At 47.5% G+C, this 21013-nt stretch overlaps 1 protein-coding gene across 1 annotated transcript in view; it reads left to right on the forward strand.

The window, feature by feature from the left end:
* The first annotated feature begins 550 nt into the window (after positions 1 to 550).
* The window catches only part of Ror2 (receptor tyrosine kinase like orphan receptor 2), a 188004-nt gene continuing 167541 nt past the window's right edge, over positions 551 to 21013 (forward strand). The window contains exon 1 of the mRNA XM_052157249.1: positions 551 to 877. Within this exon, the coding sequence (XP_052013209.1) occupies positions 781 to 877 (97 nt within the window). The 5' untranslated portion in view covers positions 551 to 780. The remainder of the gene's footprint in view (positions 878 to 21013) is intronic.

The following is a 21013-nucleotide window of genomic DNA, read 5'->3' on the forward strand; positions in this document are numbered from 1 at the left end:
AAGCCCAGCCCCAGGAGCCTTCACTTCCCTGATGTGTGCTGGCTGTTGTCATAGCCTTGGTTGGGTTCCCATCCTACTACCCTCATTAGTGGGGCGTCCTGATCCTCCCCAAGGGGCTCGGCAGGACGACTGTGGGGACAAGGCTGGTTATATTCTGGAACGTCCGTATTTGAAGACCACACCTCATCCCTCACCCTGGCCCAGGATTTCGACGAACTGATAACTGAGTTTCCCTCATGGGGTTTCATCAAGGGATTTGCAGTCCTCTGAGGGTGGCTGGTAACAGTTTCGGGTGCTGGAAGAGTAGATGAACCGGAGGCTCCACCTTTGTGCTTAAAAGTGCCTAGGCACTGGCGCGAGGGCGGGAGCTGCAGGCAGCTCTCTGGACGCGGGGGCGGACCGGGCTCCTTCCCGCGCGCTTGGGTCGCTGCCCTCGAGTCACTCCGGCAGAGGGCGCCGACGCCGGCCTCTCTGCCCATCGGGGCGGGCGAGCTGGGGACCCTGCCTCCTGCGCGCCCGCCCGCGTTCCGCCCCCCCTCCGCCCCCCGTACTCGTCCCGGCGGCCGGCGGGACGCCCGTGCCCGAGCCCCGGAGCCTCTGTAGCCGATCAGTGCATTGGGGCAGGGAGAGGGGGACGCCAGAGTGGCCCTCGAAGGGGACCAGCTTGCTAAGCGCGGAGAAGAAAGGCGCGGACGCGTGGCGGGGAGGGGTTGAGGCGCCCCGGCCCGAAGCCCGAAGGCCGAGCGCGCGGCAGGCGACCCGGCACCCACGGCCCGCAGCATGGCTCGGGGCTGGGTGCGGCCGAACCGTGTGCCTCTGTGCGCCCCGGCCGTCTGGACGGCTGCGGCGCTCCTGCTCTGGACACCCTGGACGGCAGGTAAGGACCCTGCGTACGCCCTCCGAGCATTGCCCGCTCCTCCGCCACTCTCTCCCAGCCGCCTCGCGGGCGCCGGTGCTCCCGATCGAGGGGCGCCAGGCAAGGCCATGCTTCGCGCGCTCGGCGCCAGCTTGGGCCGGTGCCCTCAGTCGCCTGGGGCTGGTTCCAATGAGCTGCGCTCTAGGGACCACTAAGTGTTTCCAGAGGCCGGGGTGGGCAGCGGCGGGGAGCTTTTTCGTAAGTGCATCCCAGTCGAGATGTGCATCCGGAGATGTGCTCAGTGTGTTCCAAGACCTGGACTCCATGGTTTCTTCCCAGGTCACCGCTGTTCCAGTCCACATTGCATCCCTCCGGGGATGCCTCCGGGGCAGATGCGGTCCTGAGTTAGTCTTTTTTCCCGGGTCAGAGGGGGACGCATGATCGAAGGGATTGGTTTTCCTCATGTTGAAATTGGTGGCCAAAGTGGTGTTTGGTGGGTCCTGCTTAGCTGGGGGCTTGGCCCCCTCAGGACTTGATTTGCAAGGTTGAAGAAAGAGTGCCCCTCCCCCCCTGCTCCCCTAGTGTTTCCTCGAGCATTTCTTCCACCTCTGGGGGAATTCTGTGTGGGCTTTATCAGGACTCAGGAGACCCTGTCAAGGAGCACAGAAGTGTTTTTGGAGGATACCTGAGCAGAAATGACTGTGGTGGCCTAAGGAGGAGGCGATGATCCTCCTAATGCAAACCCCAGAGCACCTATTGGTCATCAGGTTTGTGGCCCGAATCCCCGCACGCGGCTGGCTTGGGTGAAGGTAGGCACGGCCTCCAGGACTCATGAGTTTCTGAAATAAGTTTGTGAGATGCGCCATACTGGGACAGCGGCGTCAGAGTCCCCTAACCCCCAGTGTTATAACAAGCAGGTGAGAGGTGAGAGGGCCAGAGTCAAGCAGCAGGACTCCGGGCTCTTTCCAAGTCCTGCTGTGCGGGGGCGCTTTTTTGTGTCCGGCCCAAAGTAGGAAGGAAGGAAGGAACCGCTGAGCAACCTTCCAGGAGGGCATTTAGGTTTCACTGATGCTGATGGTACCCACCTTTTCTGATCATCTGATTTGCATTGATACCCCTGTCCACGAAACCGCAGGAACCGCCTTGTGCAGAATGAAGAATGCCATTACCTAACTGCCCCCTGCAAGGATTCCCTTTTCTCCACCATCAAGAAATTATTTTGAAATTCGGGGGCCATAAACTAGTCGCCTCCGTAGGGATTTTGACCTTTGTCACAGGCCCTTGCAAATCCTGTGGTTTGGGGTGTCTTGAGATGTAGGTAGAGTGGGGGTGATGGGGTCTGCTATGGTAAGGGATCAGAGCCTCGGTTGTTTAAAGTCAGTTTTGTAACCAGAATAGGAAAATCTGCTTGCATTTTGGATATCAATTTGAGTACCGCCTTCACTTGGGTAGAAAGGATAATCATGTCTGATGAGGAAAGCCAGCAGGGGCTGGCTCTCTCTCTCTCTCTCTCTCTCTCTCTCTCTCTCTCTCTCTCTGTCTCTCTGTCTCTCTCCTTCCTTCCTTCCCCACTTTCCTTCCTTCCTTCCTTCTTTCTTTCTTTCTTTCTTTCTTTCTTTCTTTCTTTCTTTCTTTCTTTCTTTCTGTGGGGGTAATTTTTCTTTGCTAGTGAAATGGAACTGTAATCTCTAGAAAGACGATGTTTCTCTTGTTTTTGGATTGCTTGCTAGTCAAGTAGGTTGCACACACACACACACACATACACACACACATACACACACACACACTCACAGAGAGGAAATTATACAGAAAATGTGGGTGTTTGAGATCCTTTTTGTTGTCAAGGAGTGAATCCCAAGCAATTAGAGAGTTCTGTACTTGAAATGATTTGGGATGTAAAAACATGGAAGAGTTATTTTAAAAGGATATATGTTCTTATGCCAATTTTGATAGGAAGACTCCATTCCCCAAGGACACAAATACCTGCTCTGGGACTCTTCTCTGGGCTAGGCAGGGTAGGAGTGATGAGCTTTGGCCTTCTCCTGCCTCTCATTTTGGCAGGGCCCCGATTGCCTCTGGCCCAGATCCCTGAGTGGTGGTCACAGTACCCAATGACAGTCTTCTTAGATGAAAAGAAATGAGATCATCTTGTGTAAAAGACTTTGTGGAAAGAGAGAAGATTTTGTGTGTGTAGTGAAACATGTTTTTCTTATTATGGTTGAGTACCAAGAGAGAAGAGCTACACATTTGAAACCCTTCAGTGTTTAATAACAATTTCAAGTCGAGCCCTGGCATCCAGTGATGAAGATTGCCACCCCGAGAATCTGAGCCTCACGGACTCCTTTGGGACACACATTATCAGGGAAGGGATCCGATCAACCAGGTTCCATTTAAAACAAAACAAGATAACTCAGGTTATTTTTCTTCTGGAGAGCCCTAACCTGTAGCTTGGAGCATGCTAGGCTCTACCACTGAGCTAGGCTGTGTCCCTGTGGCTGTCCTTGATTAGTTAACCTGGTATAGTTAGAAAGCCAACAAGATTTCTGCTTGGTGTTTTTGCATGCAAACCCAAACCCAAACCCAAAACCACTGGTTTAAAAATTTGCATTTCTGGGAGCAGTTTTGATGACAGTCCTCTGCAGAGGCTGAAAGCAGTGGGCGCAGTGATGTTTCTATTTTTGTTGTTTAACATTGTTCCCATTGTTTACCCAGAGCATAGCTGTAATTGGTGTTTGTGTGACTTGCAGAGAGTCTCTCACTAGTTGCCTCTTTAAACAGATAGCCGGGGGAACTTACAAGCTTGGCAGAAGCTACACTTTATGCAGGCTTTTTTTTTTTTTTTTTTTAAGAATCTTCTTCTAAAGGGAGTGGGATAAATACTCAGGAGTTAGAAGAGGCTCCTTTGAGTGTCCCCTAAGGTGACATAGGTCTCCTGGTATTTATCTGCTGGTTGTTTGGAGACCTGGTGAGGAAACTGATTTCCTTGCTACCCCCTGGATTTGCTTTGGTATGCTCACTCCGGATTCCCTGGACTGACTGATTCGTACGTGGGTCTCCTGGCTGGGACTGCTCTCTGTGACCCATTAGGCTGTTTCTTTCTTGGGGAACTCCAGTGACTACCTAGAGGGGACCCTACTTCCCCAATGGCAAACACACAGGATTTCAAAGCAGAGCAAAGATTGTGTTTTTCTTGGGTGTGTGAGGTTACCAGTCATAGTGTGTAAAAGGCTGCTGGGTAGAAAGGACCCATTTGGCTGCTATGGCTTTGGAGTCTTGGATTCATATCATTCCATTGATCCCCTGATACCAGCGAGGTGCCGAATGGGTGGTGTAACCGCTCCAATTTTGGAGTAAAAAGAAAAAAAATCAAAGCACTTAAGGGGGCTGCAGCCCAGGAGCTATGGTGGGAGCTGACTTGGGCTGTGGAAGGCCTTCTTTGCCTAGCGTGTATTTATTTGGTTTGGTTTGAGGAGCCTGCCAAGCTGGAAATGAGGGTGGAACAGCTCTGCTTACATGTGCAGTGCTCATAAAAACTGTCTAGGGTGTCATCTGTTTGAAGTCATACTGACAGAGCAGCCAAGGAGCAGTTGGTTGGACCATGTCGGAGATTTTCGTAACACTTTTCAAAATGGAATTGTTTTTGGTTTGGCTAAGCGTCACTGATGAGGTTTCTAGGGTACGTTTCCTTTAAGTTCTAATTCTGATACCACCCCCTCCCCCGCCCCCAATCAAAAAAAAAAAAGCCAAAGGGAAGGAAATAATTACAGAAAAAAAATTGAGCCTAATTCGACTAAGTAGCTTGGCCGCTAGAAGGTCTTAAGCCCCGATGGGAAGTGTGTGTGTGTTTAATTGTATTGGAATGAGCTTCAGTAAGCTCTCTGCCACTTCTGAGATGTTATCAGGGGAGAATGTGACTGCTACCCTGAACCTCCCGGAGTGGGGGAGGGGTTCCCCCATCACCAATGCACCCAGCCTAATGGCTTCCACACCCTCCTGGAAGGGCAGCTAACCGGATGTACAGTTAAATTACAGAAACATTTTGGCTTGAGCGCATTGTAGCATTTATGCTGTGGAGTATGGGAGCTGCCAGGCACATGTGACTATTTAGGTTAAAATTATTTAAAATATATATAAAAAAATACATTCACTTCCTCTGCCTCACTGGGCTCCTGGCAGGTGTAGCCACACATGGCCTGCTAGGATTTGGTGAGAAACTGCATTGAGTCTGTGGATCATGTTCAGTAGGTTTAGTTTCTTTACAGTATTGTCTTTAGTCTATAAACATAGATGGTCGAACATCTTTCATGTTGTTTGTCAACCTTTTATAGTCTGCAGTCTTTTGAGACTTTTGCTTCCACAATTAGTAACACCTAAGTCTCTCTCTCCCTCCCTCCTTCCTTCTCTCTGATGTTATTATAATTGAAATTACCTTCTTAATTTCTTTGTGTGTGTGTGTGTGTATTGTTTGTAGAAGTTAGCTTGTACAAACTGATTTTTTTCCCCTATGAGTTTGCAGAATTTATTTGTTCAGATAGTTCTTTGTGGATCCTAGCCTCCATATAATATCATACTGGTTAGCTGCACAACAGACAATTATCCTCATTTACTTATTTAGTCTAATTGCTCTGTCTTGAACTTCTGCCACCACGCTGAACACGTGTCCGAAGCAGACAGTCCTGTTTGATCCTGTAGGAAAACCTTCCAGTCTGTATTGTGTTCAGAAACTTTTCTTCTGTTCTCAGTTTATTCTTTGTGCGTGCGCGTGCACATATGCTACATCTTCACACACACTGCAAAAGGGAATCGGATCCCATTACAGATGGCTGTGAGCCACCATGTGGTTCCTGGGAACTGAACTCAAGACTTCTAGAAGAGTGGTCGGTGCTTTTAACTGCTGCGCCATCTCTCCAGCTCCCTCTGTTTATTCCTCAACCCCTTGCCTGCGTTGCCTTTCAGAACACGTGGATGCACCTACTCATTCAGATTATAATGTTACAGCCATTACAACATAACAACCAGGCAGAGGCAGGTGGGGTTCATGGGATTGAAAGTCAGTTGTCTGAGACTATGGGTGTGGTGAGAGCACACAGGGGAGAGCCTGGAGGCCAAACCTAGGGCAATAAGATGAGCAGGGCAGAATGGAAATCTGTGGCTCAATACTGACAGTATGTGTGCAAGAAAACCATAGATGAGTCTTATAGGGCTCATAGTGGGACACGAAGGCATCTTCCACAGTCTGGGAGGTGGATGTATTCGGACAGTGAGCCGTAAGGTCCACCAGTTGGAAGCTCTTGGGGAGGATCATCTTCTTTCCTCTTCTGCTTCTTGGTGGCTGGTGGTTTCCTTGGTGTGCACCCATGTATGTCTTAACCCCTATTCTGTCTTCACAAACCTCACTTCTTTGTGGCAGAAGGCCACCATTATCTTGGAGTTCACCTTGAATCCAGGAGGCATTAATCTCAAGTTCCTTATTACTGTCACAGAGACTCTTCTCCGGTGGATCACATCTGGATCTTGAGTGGTCATGAGTTTTGAGGAAACACTTAACTTTAATACAGAAATGAGGAGGAGAGGTGGAGGAAGCCAGGAGACTTGTATCAAACAAGACGATACCTAGTCAGTGGTGCAGAGATTATGTACACTGTGTTGGTGGGGGGGGGGCACCCATGGGTACTGAGTCTAAGTAGTGGTGTGAGTGAATACTGCGTCTTTAAGTGACGGACTAAGAAGGGAATGTGCCTGATTTCAGGAGTTCCATGGTTTTCCTGATCTACAAGGGGCAATGAGTAACTAGACCGGAGAGAGTAGACATAACCTTGACCACCTCATATCTTTAGTTTGGGGATGGGGCACTGGCCCTTCTGTGACGCGTACTGAGATTACATCCTGCGGACAAGAATCTGGTCATCAAGCAGGACTGGCAACTCAGGGAGGGTCATATTTGGAACAACTGTGTTGTATTATTAGCTGTCAGTGTTACGAAAAGGTAGGTAGTTTGCAGAAGAACCAATACAAAAGGCCACTAACTTATAAAAGGAATTTGATCTTGTCATCAAGACATTACAAGTTGGAATCAGCCTTCCTATGCTTTTGACTCCTCCCACTGTTCTCTTGACTCCTCCCATCGTTCTTTTGACTCCTCCCATCGGTCTCTTGGTTCCTCCCATCCTTCTCTTGACTCCTCATCATTGACAAAGTGATGGGAGTCAGTGCTGTAGGGAGTATGGCAGTTGGCTGTGCAGTTTGCTGGTCTTGGGGTCTTGGGGCTGATTGGCACTATCTGTCAGCATTGAATTGCACATGCTCAGTGGTCTGAACAATGGGGTCTGTTAAGCTGTTCACTGTGGAGGCTTTGGTACACTGAAACCTTAGAAAATCTGCACGCGTTTAAGCAAAATAAGCAGTCCTCGTTCTTCAGTGTGGGTTACACACCGGATACAGCGACTATACATGAGCACAGGGCTCTGAGGATCCCAACAGGGGGATTTTCAAATCTTTCTGCACGGGACAAGGTAAGATCATAGCAGCTGTGATGTACCCTCTGTGTGATTCAGTCAACTGTTTAAGCGTACTATTTCCTTTCCTCTCTGCTTGGGTCTGACTTTAATAGCTATCCTTGAAATAATATCTTAGGGTATAGAGGGGGTGTCTGATATTAACTGGGGCTGTGTGTGAGCGTGAGCATGAGCGTGCATGCGCGTGTGTGCCTGCCCATGTGAAAATGTGCAGAGGCCATGCCTTGCTTTTTGAGAAATATTCTCTTACTAACCTGGAGCTGATTGTTTCAGCTAGATTGGAGACAGTGAGCACCCCTTGGAGCTGCCTACCCCCCCCTGCAGTGCAAGTCTTGCAGATGAGTATCACTACACCCAGGTTTTATTTATGTGGGCTCTGGGGATCCAAAGTCAGGTCCTCATATTTTGCGTCATGGTGGTGGGCGTGTTACCCACTGAACCAGCCCCCAGCAGCTCCTGCTTTCCAATTTTAGGAGTATTAAAAATGAGGGTCATCATTTTGTCTGAATATTACGCTAGTGGAGTTGAATTGTACTTCCCTCTGCAAAAGAGAAAGACACACTGTGGTTGTGATTCTTGGTCCTTCGGGAGAACAAGTTTCAGGAAACGATACAATGAGGTCTTTGGGGTGGGTCTCTATTCCTGAGTTGCCATGTTCTTACAAAAGGGAGTTTGGGGAGGGACACGCAGAAGGCAGGTGATAAAGTGCTGACCAGGGAGCAGCAGCTTGGCTTACAAATGAAGGGGCAGCCTAGAAATGGCTTACTTGGGCACTTCTAAGAGACCACCCCATGACCGCTCCATCTCCCCTCCCCACCCCTTGATTGACACAAGTGCCTGCCTAGGAGCTGCTCATGGCTAGCAGTTTGTTTTGGCAGCCACAGAAGAGTGAAACAGTTGGGGTATTTGGTTGTTGTTGTTCTTCCGTTGTTTTGTTTGGTTGGTTTTGGAGACAGGGTTCCTCTGTGTGTAGCCTTGGCTGTCCTGGAATCCACTCTGTAGATCAGGCTGGCCCCCAACTTAAGAGATCCACCTGCCTCTGCCTCCCAAGTGCTGGGATCAAAGGTGAGCGCCTTCACCCCACCACCGACTGGCAAGTTGGGGTAATTTTTAATGATAAGATTGGGAGAAGGGTTAGTGTGGGTGCCATGTACTGAACCTCCTGTGATGAATCCCTTGTAATAAATAAATACACATCTGACTTAGTTATAGTGGCTGGACAGTCCAAGAGTCTGGTGCTGTCCTCATGGACAGACAGAGCAAGCATACCAGCTGAGATCTCTTCCTGCTCTTACAAAGCTACCAAGATCATGAATGGGCCCCTCCCCTCCCTACCTCATCTAATCCTAAATATATCTCTACCCCTTCCTCCCCAACCTCCACCTCCAAATCCTTTAACAGAAAAATTGAGGATTGCATTTTCAGTGTGTGAATTTCTGAGGTGCACGTTCAAACCTCAGCAAAGTGACATAGACACTTGAGCCCGTGTCTATCAATCAAGTGTTATTGGATGTAGAGTTTGCTTTCGGTGTCCAGGAGCACAAGAATTTACTTGATAAGAGGTCTTGCTGCCTGGGAAGTGTTGCTGAGCTGAGGCCCTCGGGGGAGGAACTTTGACCATCCCTCCAGGCACCGGTCAGTGTTATTGTGGGGTGAGTGTGCTGGGAGACAGCTTTCTCTAGTGGGCTTAGCACCATGCATTGCAGGTCACTGTGTGCCTCTGCACAACTCACGTAGGCTGCCATTGATCGATTGATGGATTGATGGATCAGGAAACTGCTGTCCTGCTGGGAGCTTTATGACCGCAGAGCCCCGATGACCAGGGTATGCAGTGTACCTCTCTACAACGTTCTTCTGCATCCGAGGCCTGCTCCCCAGAGCCCTCCAGACCAGCTGGTCAGCTGTCCTGGTGACCTCTCTGGTTAACTACCTAGGGAGAGGAATGTCATGATTAGGTTTGAAGCTTTGATGGAGGTGGACAATTCTTCCTAGGGTCCTCCCAGGTTTCAGAGTGAATCAGGTTGACCAGGGAATCATGCGGCTTCCCAGGGACAGAAATGAGTTGCCTGGATCCTCCAAGGACTCTCCTGCCTAAACCCAGGCCCAGGACACCAGGCTCCAAATGGTCCTTTGACCCTTGTTTTCCTTATAGAGGCCTGGGCAAAAGCAAAAACCAAAAGCCAACAAAAGCGAACACCCTTACTGCTGCTGGGATGTGACTGTCAACCCTTGTGACTGATGGATGCATGGGAGCCCTTTGAAGTATGAGGCAGATGGATTGGCCTCTGGGGACTGGGACCCTTCAGACGGCTTGGGCTCCTGGGAAACTGCATCAACAACAGACAGGAGGGGAAGGAGGTCCTAAGAAGGGCCCTTTGTCCTTTGGATAGCTTGCTTGTGTTCTGTCTTTTAAGCAGAGGGGCTGTCTCTCCTGCCAGAGAAAGAAGAGGGTGAGGACCTGGGCAGGGTGAGTGCAGATTGCAGGGATGCTTGGCCAGTGCCTCTGGGAGAAGCATTGGTTCAGTGCATCAGTGGGGGACGGAGGAGGATGAGCAGGGGCCTGGGTGCAGGAAACTAAGTCTTAAGTCCGCAGGTGGCTGCCAGGATGTAGGGAGAAGAAAGCGGTTTAAGAAGGAGCCCACTGACTACTCAGGGTCGGAATGAAGCTTGGAAGGACTCTTGTCTTCTGAGGGTGTTAATAGTTTTGCCAAGAACATAATTTCGCTCATGAGTCAGCTGGCTTTGATGTGTTCCACTTTTCCCAAGCTGTTTGCAAAACTCAGTGTGTCGGTGTGTCCTGTTATGGGTTCAGTTAGGAAGCTTCGTTTTGAACACCCTCACCCTTTCTTTCAATGGGAAAACCCATTGTTTTGCAAGGCCTCCCACGGTTCCAGTTACCCACCTCTCATTAGTGAGTGCTGAATGTGTTGTCAGAGTTCAGCGAGGGTTCATGCTCATGTGTTGGTGTTTTTTTCCCCCCTCTCTTATTCCAAACTCTGAATGCATCTATCTTCTTGTCTGAGAAAAGTATGATTTTAAGAAGAACCAGGAGTCAGATTTCTCTGACTTGACTACCTTTCTACAGATTGTAAAAGCTGGGGCTGATGGGAAAAAAGAAAAAGAAAGAAACAGATAGAATGGGGCCCAACATGGAGCTGTTGGAGATGAGGTTTTAAAAATTCTCCTCATCATTGATTTTATTTCCCCAGCAAGGAAATGGATTCTACTGTGGGGCTCTGTGTTAGGGGCAGGTTGTGACGTTGAGTGAGCTTTGGCTTGGACCAACTCTTACACGTGCACTTGAAAAACAAAACACGGATGGAGAATAGAGGTGGGCAAGCTGTGCTTGACTTGGACAGATTTAAAAATTTTAAATGATCAATTATTTATTTATTTATTTCAATTTTATGTATCTTGAGTGTTTTGCCTGCGTGTCTGTTTGTGCACCATTTGCATGCCTGGTGTCCATGGAAACCAGAAGAGGCTTTCAGATCTCCTGGAAATGATGCTATAGACAGTTGTAAGCTGTCATTTAGGTGCTGGAAATTTGAATCTGGGTCCTCTGGAAGAGTAGCCAGTGCCCTTAACTGCTGAGCCATCTCTCCAGCCCTGGGACAGTGCTCATGTGACGTTGAGAGTCCCTTCCCAGGTGACTCCATGTTATATCAGTCAGGGATAGAAGCTGTCACAGCACCCGTCTCTAGTCTGCTGTTTCTGAATGTTTTCATCCCCTCAGGAGGAATCCCAAATATCTGAGGATTTGACCGTTCTGGAAAGTTATTTAAATGGAATCACAGACCACTTGGCCTTTGAAACTGGCTTCTTCCCCCAACACAGTGTTTTTTCATGATGGTTTCTATGCACAGCCACTTTAGCACATGCATGGCGAGGTTCTCATGACGACAGTTGTAACCTGTGGGTCTTCCCATGTTACCTCGGGTTCTGCGGTGTTGTGGGCTCAGCGCTCAAGAGCTAGGCCCAGGATGAGCGGAAGTTCTAGGCCAACCTTGAGCACATAAGAAGTTCAAGACCAGCCTGGGACAGTGAGACCCAGCTCAACCAAACCAAAGCAAACCTAAACCCCCTTTCTATATCTGTACATCTCTAGCTTCTCGTTAAAAATGCAAATATCTGTCATTTGCACATGCACAGTTTATTTTTAGTTAATTTAAGTTAGCATACAAAATAATGGCTTCCCCAGGGCATCTTCTTTCATAGCTGGCTCTGATTTTCCTTCTATGCTCCATACTTCCCTGCCCTGCCCTTGATAATCCCCCTTTACCCAACAGGCCCATTTCTCCTTTCATGCCATTTTGTATGCATAATATAGCTCACAGGTCTCCTTATTCTTACACATTACATGAAACAGCCTTGCATCAAATGTAAGTGGGAATTTTTATGTTATTTTATTTTTTAGGGGCAGTTATTTGAGTATCTGTGAGGTCCCTTTCCAGAAGTAAAATGTCTTTGTCTGAGTTACAACAGACGGAATCTCCCTTATCCAAAATGTTTGGGGCCAGAAGTGTTTCAGATTTCAGAACTGTTTAGATTTTGGAATACTTTCATACGAGTAATGTGTATTTACAGGGGATCCACATCTCAACATGAGGTTCATTTCTGTTTTATACACCCCTGACACAAGAAGCCTGAGAAATCACTTCACACAGCATCGTTAGTATGCCTGTGCTTTGCCTGTGACCTGTCACAGGCAGACAAGTGTAGCATTTTGTACTTCTGTTGTCATGGTTATGTGCAAAAATTTTTGAAGATTGGAGCATTTTGGCATTCAGATCTTCACAGTAGGGGTCCTAAATTTGTAGGATTGAAGTTTCCATAGCTAATAAAGCTGTCCATCCCGAAGGTGTTGTGCAGTAGTTTCCTGAGTTGAAACATCTCATCCAGGAAGAAAGCTCCTTAAAGACTCAGGAAGCAGATAACTCAAAAGTCTCAGGAAGTCCCTCAGACCAGTGGATGTATAAAGTCCCTCCTTCAGTCCCTCCTTCAGTAAGGTGACATAAGCAGTAAGGGGAGAGGAGACGTTGACCTGTGGTGTTGCCTGTAAGTTGTGCAGAGACCTCCAGGGGTCTGAGAAGAGCTCCCTGTCGCTTTGTGCAGGGGATGTGGGGTCCCAGGGAAAGCTTGGTGTTTTGTGCATCTGTGAAGAGGCCATCTGTTGGTGGGGCATTTAATGATGATGCCACTAGAGGTGGCCCTCCTTCCTGAGGTTCTCTGGAAATGCGCTCTGGTTTGGTGCTCACCCTGATTAGCTTCATCTTTCTCAATGTTTTAGACTTGAATCTCTTGTACTTTTTTCTTTTGTTTTTTTAAGATTTATTTATTTTTATGTGCATTGATGTTTGCCTCCATGTATGTTCCTTTGAGAGTGCCAGATACCCTGGAAGGAACTAAAGTTGCACATAGTTGTGAGCTGCCAGGTAGGTGCTGGGAATTGAAGTTAACTACAGAGCCATCTCTCCAGCTCCTCTCTTGGACTTTTTAAAGCTGGAGTGTATCAGACAGGGGAGTGGAGTGACTCATCTTTGTGACACCATGTTGTATCAGAAGTCACCTTGGTGGGGATAGTTTTTGGACCACAAATTGACCTAATAAGGATCCCCATGGATCCTTATTAGCTTTGTGTTGTTATAATGAAATACATTGACACAGGCTTCTTAGAAAGTAAAGGAAGTCCTAGCATTTGGCTCCCAGTCCTACAGGGTAGCCTTACTTTTAGTTTTCCAGCAAAGTGGAGCCATGCTGTACATTAGAGTTAGGAACAGGAACAGAGAGAGACAGAGACGCTGGGGTCCATAGTCCTCTTCAAAGGAACTCTCCCAGTGACCCAAAACCTCCCGATGGGCCCCCCTCTTCCCAAAGGTTCTACCACCTCAGTAGCATACTCTCTGGGACCAAGCCTTTACTTGTGGACCATCATCTGAACCCGAGCAGGGACTCAAAGAAAATTCTGGTGTTTATTTTCTGTATCTTCCATAGCCTCTTCCTCTGTGGGTGTTCCTTCGGTGTCTTGGTAGCAATGACACTGGTTTTGCAGGTTGGAAAGCAATCTGTGCACTGGCCATGCCAGTGAAGCTTTGTCATTTCTCACTGAAAAGCATAATTTGATTAAACTCACACTGGCCACTTGGGCTAGCCGTGAAGCTGCTGTGGCCACGAGTGGCATCTGTCCATCTTCCTTGGCAGTGGCTGTTTTTTTGTAAGCAGCTGAGCACTCCTCCCTCAGCTTCCAAGTGGTCAGGCTTAGGAAACTTTGCATGCAGTGGCACAGTAAGTTGCTTTGTATTTCCTGACATCGTGTTTCTCAAATTTTACCCTGGGGCTATTTTATTTTGAATGCTACTCGGAGAAGTTTGAACGTAGAGGTTTATTGTTTCTGGATTTATAGAAACCACAAAAGGATACTCACTCTCCCACAAGATCTCTCAGAGCTGCAACATGTAAACATACTAAGTAAATAGCATGGGACCAATAATCTGCAGAGATCGTTGTCATCCACTGTCAGTAATCTTCCCTGGCTTTCTCCTTTAACCCCACACCAACATAAAGTGGAGCCTTCGGAAGACTCACAGGTTGTTGATTAGTAACATTTCCATTTAATAGTTTGAACTATAATTAGAGTTAGAATTAGACTCCCAACCCTTGAGTCATGTCAGGTGAGCTCTCTGTCCTTAGGTCTATAAATGGCCAGGTAGCCTTGTGAATAGGCCTGGAGAGGGGTGGGGGGTGAACTTGTGCATCCCTTGTCTAGATCAGGAAGTACAGTGGCTCCTTGGTATGCAGGTTCACTTACTCTGCTTTCAGTTACATGAAGTTAATCATGGCCTACATGTCAAATGAAAAATTCCAGAAGTGAAGAATGCTTATCTCTGACTTGGAAAGCAACCACGCTGAAAGCGTGATGTTATCGAATCCCTTTCTTCCTTCCTCAGCACACCTTCATTTTTCTTGTGGAGCAGTTTCTTCTGACTTCACACATTTTCTCTCTGTTGGAAACTATTTAAACTACGAAACTTCCAAAGCAAAACTAGTTAAGACTCGGGAAGTAAACAACACAAAAGTCTCAGGAAGTCCCTGAAATTAGCTAGACTTACAAGGCCTCTCCTTCCCCAAGGTTATGTAAGCAGTAAGGACTCCAGAGAAGAGAAGACTGTTGTCAGCTGACTTTAAGTTGTGTAGAGAACTTGAGGGTCTAGCTCTTGTTACTGGTACCTTGCTGGGGTCAGCTTTTGGATGATATAGGTGCCTTTCAGTCATCCCTGCTCCTGTAGGTATCTCTTACCCATTGTATTAGTTAGTGTTTTACTGCTGTGAACAGACACCATGACCAATGCAAGTTTTTAAAAGACAACATTTCCTTGGGGCTGACTTATAGGTTCAGAGGTTCAGTCCATTATCATCAAGGCAGAAGAATGGCAGCATCCAGGCAGGCATGGTGCGGGAGGAACTGAGGGTTCTACATCTTTATCCAAAGGAAGCCAGGAACAGACTGGACATCCTCAGGCAGGAGGAAGAGCTCTAAGCCCAACCCACAGTGACACACTTCCTCCAACAAGGCCACACCTTCTAATAGTGCCACTCCCCGGGACAAGCATATACAAACCATCACACCCATACTTTTGCAATTAACCAGAATAAAGCTCATTCGTTCATGAAGTTGGACTTTGATGGTATTTTAACTTTGGTCTGTTAGTGTTTCTTTATTTGGAGTGAGTAAACATTCATGTCTGCCCAGGTATAATGTCACACAGAACTTTTGTCTAATATATCCACATAATGTATGCTGGCAGTTTTATTACAATATTAATTTCTATTTTATTGTCAGTTTTTTTCTTAAAATGTATTTTATTTTGTTATATGTGTGTGTGTGCACTTGGATAATGTGTGTGCACACACATGTGCTCATGTGTACACATCTAAATCAAAGGACAATTTTACGGAGTCAGGTTGTTTCCACTTTTGTATGGGTTTCAGGGATCTAACTCAGTCGTCAGATTTGCATGCTCAGTCTTTAGACCCCCTTGGCAAGTGCTTTTACCCTCTGAGCCATCTCTCCAAATGCTAGTTATTTTTAATCTGACTGTGCTTCCTCACTAAATTAAACTTTGTCATAGGTAGGTGTGTACTGGAAAAAACAGTATTTATAGTGTTTACTACTGTCCGTGATTTCAGGCATCCAGGGGGTGGGGTCATGGAATGCATTCGAGTGCCTCAATCAGAGCTCTGGCTCCTGAGGGTGACTCCAAAGCCAGCGGGGGCTCTTGGGTTTCTGAGAATGGGTCTTCCCAGCCACTAGAGCCTGTGAGTGGGTGTATCCACAGGAATGTCCCTTCTCTGTGTGGTCCTCAGGACTCAGTACCGCACTGCGGTGAGTGGTCTATCATGGGCTTGTGTGTTAAAAAAAAAAGATTTGAAGATTTGCTTGTTTTCATTTTATGTGTGTGAGCATTTACTGTATATCTGTGCACCATATGTGTGCCTGGTGCCTACAGAGCTCATAAGAGGTCACAGGATGATTCCCCCAGAACTAGAGTTAACAGAGAGTTGTTAGCTTTCATGTGGTGCTAGGAACCAAAGCCAGATCTTCTGCAAGAGCAGTGAGTTCTGTAACTACTGAGTTCTCCTTCCAGCCCAGCTTGGCTGTCCTTATGTGGGAAGAGTGCATTGTTTACACTGCTCATGAGAAGGGAACCACAACACGATACCCAGGGCAGCCTCGGCCTTGCTTGGGAGAACTGAGAAAGGGGAGAGGAACAAGTAAGAAGAAAGCTTTCTTGGGCCTCCTCAGGAAGGACAGGCTGTGTAGAGGAGAGTTAGGGTTGGGATTAGGGTAATGATTGGATGGTGTAGGGGAGGGTTAGGGCTAAGACTAGGGCTAGGCTTAGGGTTTATTGTTAGGGCTAGGCTAGGTCTAGAGCTAGGGTTAGGGTGAGGGCTAGGGCTAGGGCTAGGGTTAGGTGGTGTAGGGGAGGGTAGGGGTGGGTAGGTCTGGTAGCTTGGGGACCCTTGGGTGTTCATAGCCATCTGGTTTCTAGCACTTGGCTTCAGAGTTCTGATGACAGAGGAACATACTGGCATGAATTTGGGCAGGAGATGGCTTGAAGCAGGGCTCTGGCACACTGGGAAAGGTCTATGAGCCAGCCCTTGGCTGCCCCTAAGATCTGCCAGCTCCTAGAGGGGTTGGAAACATAGCCAGCTGGGTCTTATTTGCCACGTATCAAGAAGAGCAAAGAGAGGCGGGGAAGACAGTGCAGTCAGTGCATTTCCTGAGAGGCGGAGAAGACAGTGCAGTCAGTGCATTTCCTGAGAGGCGGAGAAGACAGTGCAGTCAGTGCATTTCTTGACAGACGGGGAAGACAGTGCAGTCGGTGCATTTCTTGAGAGGAGGGGAAGACAGTGCAGTCAGTGCATTTCTTGACAGGCGGGGAAGACAGTGCAGTCAGTACATTTCTTGTTGAAGACTTCAGTTCAATCCCACTAACCCTCATTAAACAAACAGACAAAAATCTAAACTAAAATTTAAAAAAATGGGCATAGTGTTTCCTTCTTGTTATTCCAGTGCTGAGGAGGTAAAGAAAGGCAGGTGGATGCCTGGCGCTCTCTGCATGGCCTTAGCTTAGCATAAAGGGCAAGCTCAGGGCTAACAGGAGGCTCTAGCTCAAGAGGTGGGTGGCGCCCCTGAGGATGACACTCCAGGTTGTCTTTTGGCTTCCACATTGTACCTTCAGAACATGAACGTATGCCTCTCTGTCTCTGTCTCTCTGTCTCTCTCTGTCTCTCTGTTTCTTACACACACACACACACACACACACACACACACATACACACTCACGAAAGAATAAAGGAAACTGTACAGAAGCCATGGAAACCATTTTGTTCGTTCCTCAGTGAGAGGGAAGCCCTGTCTCCGAGATCCTGTCGGCGGCTTCTCTGCCCATGCGCCTATGGTCACTGAATTCCAGAGTGCTGCTATGCCTCAGGATCTCCCCGCTGAACAGAACAGTGAAGTGGGTTCAGGGTGAGAGGTTTCTGGTTTGACAAGCTCTCCTAATCCCATTATTGTTAATTATGAGATAGTCTTTGAAGTCCTCTAGGGCTGCTTTTCATGAAAAGCATTCATCAGATTTTTGGGCATTTCTTCAGTCCCTTGCCATAGCTTTGTTTTGCTTGCCAATTAAAAACTCATTTAAATAATGGCAACTTTTCTTATGCTGGAAAGTTCTGGAATGCAGTATCCGGATGCCCAGGGTTTACTGACTACTATTGCTATACTGTGTAATTGGTAGCCATTCACCATATACATCGGTGGCTCTTTGATTACGATTTAGAGAGATTTAGAGTCTCTCAGTTGTACCAGCCACACAAGGAGCTTGGTGACAGCCACTGTGTTTGCTTGGCACCTTGCTGGACCCTACAGGTGTGGGGCATCTCCGTCGTCATGAGTTTCTCACGGACAACCCCACTCCGTCCATTTGCCTGGTCACTTCAGCCACTTTGTGACTACCAAGAGCCTGCCGAGTGCCCGTGGGTCTCTGCTTTGCTGACTCCATACAATGCCAAGCTCCTTCTGTGCTGAACGGTCGATGTCTTCTTAGGAGCCAATTGTTTAGTAACTTGCTCCCTGCCTCCTTGTTCTGTTGGTGATACTTTTGTCTTTAGCTGGAACAACCTCTGGCATGGGGTACAGATGAGGAGGGGCAGGCAGGAGGGTGCTCACTGGGATCAGAAAGGGTGTGGCCAGCAGGGCCCAGGGGAGCTGGACATGTGCACAGACAGAAAAGAGTGTGCCAAGGGAGGAGGACCTTGGGCAGCTGGGGCAGGTCAGCTGACCCACCGTGTGGCTATTTTGTGGTGCTTGACACGGGAGGATGTGCTAATGTTTGGAGAGTGGACAGGTTTTCAGAAGATTCTCATCTGATTGTTTAAAAGAACATTGAGGAGAAGGATATTTAATAAGGACCCAGGAGCAGATCATGTGCATGCTTCTTTTCTTTTATTTATTAATCCTTATTTTCTGAGATAAGGTAATGCTATGTTGCCCTGGCTGGCCTGGAATTCTTTATGTAGACCAGACTGGTCTTGATCTTACAGAGATCCAGTTGCCTCTGCTTCCCAAGTTCTAAACCATATGTCACTTTTCATGCCTGGCTATTCAATATTTTGTTTTTGTTTTTTTTTTTTTTGGAGACAGGGTTTCGATTTGTAGAGAAGAGCTAGCCTCGAACTCAGAGATTCACCTGCCTCTGCCTCTCCGGTGCTGTAACTAAAGGCGTATGCCACCACCACCCAGCTTCAACATTTAAAAAAACAAAAAAACAAAAAAACAGGTGTCTTAGTGTTAAGTGATGCCACAGTGGGTTTTTCTTTTTTAATTTTCATTTATTTTTATTTCATGTGCATTGGTGTTTTGCCTGCATGTATGTCTGTGTGAGGGTGTCAGATCCTCTGGAACTGGAGTTACAGACAGTTGTGAGCTGCCATGTGGGTGCTGGGCATTGAACCTGCATCCTCTGGAAGAGCAGCCACTGCTCTTAACTGCTGAGCCATCTCTCCAGCCCTGTTCACAGTGGTTTTGATGTGCAATTCTTGGTAATTAGTGCTGTGAATGTCTTCTCATATGAGTGTTTTTCTCCATGTCTGTTGTCTGTTACAGTTATGGGGGGTTGAACTCTGGGCCTAGGATAAGCCAGCCACGCAGTCTACCGACTGAGCCCCAGCCCCAGCCACCACCTTCTGTTTTTCCCTGAAGAATGCTTGTCTCAGTCCCTTACCCAGTTTTTACCTGAGTGAGCTACTTATTTACCTACTATTCTTATCGAGAGAGTTTCATTTACTGAAAAAACCAAAACCTCTTACTTTAGAAGACTTAGCATCATTCTCCCTTTGAGGTTGGTAGGGGTTGCCTGGGGGTTTAGGTCGCCCTTCAGCGTCAACTGGGTTTTGAAATAACACGTAGCAGTTTGATGCCTGAAGTTAATAAGAGGAAACCGAGGCAGGGTCAGGCAGAAGCTGGAGACACGGTAACAGTGCTTCACACTGCTTTCCTGCATCCTTGAAACTGCTCCCCAAATGCAATGCATTATTGAAGATCATGTTTGTGTGAAACGTGTGATTCAACTTTTCCACTGGCGGGCTCTTATTTTAATAACAGCTTTTCTCTGATTCACATGCCAGAGAACAGCACTTGAAGGGACACAACCCCAGTGTTCTTTGGTGTGTTCAGTCCTAAAACTGACACCGTAATCAATTTTAGAACGTTGTCACTGCCCCTTAAAGAAACCTTGTACCCGGTATAGCCGCAGCTTTCTCAGGGCTCCGGCAGCTGTGTGTGCTTTTGGCTCTGTGAGCTCATTTTCTTCTCCTGATATTTCATATAAATACAATCATTTCCATATGTGGCTCTTTGTGGTTGATCTCTTTCATGCAATCCAATGTTCTCAAGGTTCATTCATGTCCTGTGAGTGTTGGAACTCTCTTCCTTTCAGAAGTAAGACAGGTTTGTTTTTTTTTTTTTCAGAATAGTTTTAAGTTCATAGAAGTATAAAGTCAAGGCTTAGCTGGGAACAAGGAGTTCGATTCCCAGAACCTATGTAAGAATGTGGGTCATGGGAATATGCACTTGTAATCCCAGGGCTGGGGAGGTGGAGTCTGGTGGTCCTGGAGTTCACTGGCCAGCAAGTGTAGCTAAATTGTTCAGTTCTAGACCAATGAAAGACTCCATAATGAAAAGGGGGGCATTGCACAGATGACAGAGCGGTTGTTACACAATCATGAGGACCAGAATTTGAGTCTCCATCACATACATAACAGACGGGCACAGGGGTGTGGGACTGTATAGCCCCTGCACTAGGACGGCAGGGAGGCAGGAGAACGTCAGAGCTTGCTGGCTAGCTAGTCTTGCTGAGTCAGCAAGTTCTAGATTCAGTGAGAGACCTTGCCTCTTGTCCCCCCACGCCTCCAAAAAGATAATAATAAGGGAGAGGCCAATAGAAGAATAATAGCCTAATACTTACTTCTGGCCCCCACAAGTGCACACATGCATGTACATGTATGCACACACACAAACCACACACGTGTAGACACACACGCATACACAGACTGTACCTGAGAAATGACAGCTACGGTTAACACATGCCCTTCATGTGGATACTCACATGTATGTATGCACACCTAAACCACATGTGTTCACGTACATGTACTCATATGCATGCACACATCCCCATAAGTATAGACGGTGCTCCTGCACCACACCTCATTTCCCTATTTACTAATGAGCACAGTGCTTTTCTCAAAACTAGGGAGCCAGTGTGGAGGCACCATGGTGACCCCAGTCCACCCTCTAGCCCCACATTCATGGTTTCACGTGATTAGCCTTTTCCTCTCCAGGGTGCCACTCAGGCTATAACATTGTGTTTTGCTGTCCTGTCCCTTTAGGCTGCTCTTAACGGTGACAGCGTCTCCCAGTTGACTTGGGTGATGAACTTGGCAGCTTTGAAGGGTCTGTCAGTGTTTGACTGAACACCCCACAGCTGGGGTTGGTCTGAATTTTTTTTTTCCTGGTTTGATGAAAATTATGGGTTTAGGTGGGGAAAACCTACAGTGTCTTAGTTACTGTTTTATTGCTGTG

The sequence above is a fragment of the Apodemus sylvaticus genome, chromosome 14 (genome assembly GCF_947179515.1).
Source record: "Apodemus sylvaticus chromosome 14, mApoSyl1.1, whole genome shotgun sequence".
NCBI classification, from domain to species: domain Eukaryota; kingdom Metazoa; phylum Chordata; class Mammalia; order Rodentia; family Muridae; genus Apodemus; species Apodemus sylvaticus.